Source organism: Trachymyrmex cornetzi, unplaced genomic scaffold (genome assembly GCF_001594075.2).
Source record: "Trachymyrmex cornetzi isolate Tcor2-1 unplaced genomic scaffold, Tcor1.1 scaffold808, whole genome shotgun sequence".
NCBI lineage: Eukaryota > Metazoa > Arthropoda > Insecta > Hymenoptera > Formicidae > Trachymyrmex > Trachymyrmex cornetzi.
Window position 1 is genome coordinate 34,107 of NW_017300145.1, and position 3,935 is coordinate 38,041.

The 3,935-nt window shown below is 31.3% G+C and overlaps 1 protein-coding gene across 1 annotated transcript in view; it reads left to right on the plus strand.

Moving 5' to 3' along the window:
- Positions 1-3,008, plus strand: part of LOC108768561 (uncharacterized) — a gene marked incomplete at its 5' end in the record, with an annotated part of 5,320 nt that extends 2,312 nt beyond the window's left edge. The window contains 1 exon segment of the mRNA XM_018519028.1: positions 2,425-3,008. Within this exon segment, the coding sequence (XP_018374530.1) occupies positions 2,425-3,008 (584 nt within the window).
- Between the last annotated feature and the right edge of the window lie 927 nt (positions 3,009-3,935).

The window sequence follows — 3,935 nt, forward strand, 5'->3', positions numbered from 1 at the left end:
GCCGCTATAAAAAAATATGGGTCGAATATTTTTTGATGCTTTACAACATATCCAAAGCGCATTAAAATCGGTGAGGGACAGTTCCGACCGTTCCCTTGTAAGTATCCAACACAATTAATAGTAGTTTTAATTTTTCTTCAAAGATATTCTTATAATGATATGTATCATTCGAATAAAAGGTTTGATATCAACAAAACTGACGCCAAGTTAAGTTCTATGTAATTCGGATACCAAATTATATGAATAATATGACAATTTAAAAGGGCATAGAACCAATATTTAAACAAACAAATTTAATTAAATTAGAATCATAAGGTAACAAACGTTTCGACTCCAATCGGGTCATTTTCAATGTTATAAAGGTAAATCATAAATACAAGTACAACTGTACAATGTTAAGTAAATGAAAAGACCGTAATTCTAATAATTCGTTAAATTGTCAGCAGAATCTTGTCCTTACTATATAAAAAATTTTTTCTCAAACTTCAATCAGAGTTACAACATCTTAAATAAAAATAAATATAAATATATAATAACATTTCATAAAATCGCAAGCGTAATTTGTTGTTGAAATAAAAAGCGTAAGTTGTCCATTTGATATTTTAATCTAAGTTGCGAATGAAATCGTATCTAAGAAAGAATAATTCAAAACTTGAAACCTAAGGTAATATATAAAGAATATTGTCTATAATGTGTAACACAAAGTCATTTACCTCGTCGGTGAAATATAATTACACAGTAATATATCAGTGAAATATAAAAAAATCCAATAATGTGTCAGTGAAATATAAAAATCCAGTAATGTGCTATAACTTTGCGTTGTAAATACATGTTGTAACTTTAAAATATTTTGCACTGATGTACGTGACACACTCTTGATCAAGTCAAATAATGTAATGTAACGGCAGAATGTCAGGAGAGGACAAGAAACTGACAATATTAAGAAATGGAAAGGGAATATATCATTTTAGTATATGTGTCAGGCAATGACTCTGTATCCGTTTGTCTGTTTATACAGAGATATCAGTATAATAACTCATGTAAACAAACATTCTGTGTAACTTTCATTCATCTAGCACAACTCCTTCATGGTGTTGAGATTTCAATTTCCGACAGTGTATAACCCCTCTCTTATGACAGACCGGATGTTGGGAATGGAAATTCAGGAATCTGCCAGAAAAAATGTCCTTACGATAGCCATCAAATATCAACTTACATTCCTCAACAATAACCAAAGTGTCCAAAAACTTATTTTTCCATCATTGCCAACTTCCATAGTGAACTGCAATCTTGTGTGCAATGAATTAAAAACATACAAGATGTCATTGACGCTCTCCGATGGGGCCGCCAAAATAACTTCATCTACATACCGATAATAAAAAGATAACCGAACCGGTAATAATCCAATTGCGGTTTCCTCAAAATTCTGCATAACCATGTCTGCAACTATAGGTGATATTGGGTATCCCATAGGGATTCCAAAAATTTGTTTGTAATGTTTACCGTTAAAAATAAACACTGTCGAGTTCAGTACTAATCGAAAAGCTATCATAAATGCCTCCAATGTAATTCCTTTCTCGCTGGATATGGACTCCCATCTCCGAACGACACTATTAGTTGCCGAATCCATAGGTATATTAGTAAACAGGGAAACCACATTCAGTGAAACCAATAACGAATTAGGTTCAAGATTAATATTTTTTAATTTATCGATTAAATCAACACTATTCTTAATATGACTTGGAGCTTTACGTATTGAATTATTAATAATTTTGTGTAAGTATAGTGATAAATTATATAACGGACTATTAACCGATGAGACTATAATTCTAAGAGGATAATTAATTTTGTGAATTTTGGTCAACCCGTAAGCTCTCGGAATACTACCGTCAGTGCTAAGTAAATTTTTATAAGTAATGTTACCTATAAAACCTTTGTTTTTCCATCTGACCAGAATATTACGTAAATCATTAGTGATTTTGCGTGTAGGATCTTTACTGATTATCTCATAAGTATTTTCATCCGCGCGAAAGCATATCAATTCCATTCTATTAACATAATCAACCCTGTTAAGAGCAACAGTCACATTTCCTTTATCCGCTTTTGAAAATAATAATTCTGGGTGCTTCTTAATAAATTTTTTTGTAGATGTTATCCAACTAGATAATATCTTGGTGTTGGAATCACTTTTTGGAAAATCATTATGAAATTTCTCAAGAATTTGAATTGCGTTATTTCTTATTACATTAACTATATTATTAGGACGATTGCTAATGTTACTTTCAATATTCATGATAAACTCTATAAATGTATGCTCAAAATTATTTCTGGGAAGTCCAAAACCTTCTCTCAATTGCAACAAATATTTAACATCAATAGGAATGTGAATGCCACTCAAATTCAGGAACCATTTTTCGTTTAAAGTGCTTAAAGGAACTGTGTCGAAAGATTTTCCTATAGATGATTCTGGTTTTGTTGTGGAAAGAATGCACATTACTGCTCATGAATTTGGAGATACAGTCTCTTTAAGCACTTTAAACGAAAAATGGTTCCTGAATTTGAGTGGTATTCACATTCCTATGGATGTTAAATATTTGTTGCAATTGGGAGAAGGTTTAGAACTGCCCATTAACAGAAATAATTTTGAGCATACATTTATAGAGTTTATCATGAGTATTGAAAGTAACATTAGCAATCGCCCTAATAATACAGTAATAAGAAATAATGCAATTCCAATTCTTGATAAATTTCATAATGATTTTCCAAAAAGTGATTCCAACACCAAGCAATTATCTAGTTGGATAACATCTACAAAAAAATTTATTAAGGAGCACTCAGAATTATTATTTTCAAAAGCGAGTAAAGGAAATGTGACTGTTGCTCTTAACAGGGTTGATTATGTTAATAGAATGGAATTGATGCTTTCGGATGAAAATGCTTATGAAATAATCAGTAAAGATCCTACACGCAAAATTACTAATGATTTACGTAATATTCTGGTCAGATGAAAAAACAAATTTTTTATTGATAACATTACTTATAAAAATTTACTTAGCACTGACGGTAGTATTCCGAGAGCTTACGGGTTGAGCTTACCAAAATTCACAAAATTAATTATCCTCTTAGAATTTTAGTCTCATCGGTTAATAGTCCGTTATATAATTTATCACTATACTTACACAAAACTATTAATAATTCAATACATAAAGTTCCAAGTTATATTAAGAATAGTATTGATTTAATCGACAAATTAAAAAATATTAATCTTGAACCTAATTCGTTATTGGTTTCACTGGATGTGGTTTCCCTGTTTACTAATATACCCATGGATTTGGCAAATGATAGTGTCGTTTGGAGATGGGAGTCCATATCCAATGAGAAAAAAATTACATTGGAGGCATTTATGATAGCTTTCGATTAGTACTGAACTCGGCAGTGTTTATTTTTAACGGTAAATATTACAAACAAATTTTTGGGACCCCTATGGGATCCCCACTATCACCTATAGTTGCAGACATGGTTATGCAGGATTTTGAGGAAACCGCAATTGGATTATTCGGTTATCTTTTTATTACCGGAATATAGATGATGTTATTTTGGCGGCCCCATCGGAGAACATCAATGACATCTTGTATATTTTTAATTCATTGTACACAAGATTGCAGTTCACTATGGAAGTTGGCAATGATGGAAAAATAAGTTTTTTAGATACTTTGAGTAGTGTTGAGGAATGTAAGTTGATATTTGATGGCTATCGTAAGGCTACTTTTTCTGGTAGATTCCTGAAATTCCATTCCAAACATCCGGTCTGTCATAAGAGAGGGGTTATATATGGTGTCCAAGATAAAATAGTTCGCTTATGCCACTCAACTTTTCAACAAAAGAATTTGATTAATGCTGTCAATATTTTTTTAAACAACGGATACCCTCTTCAA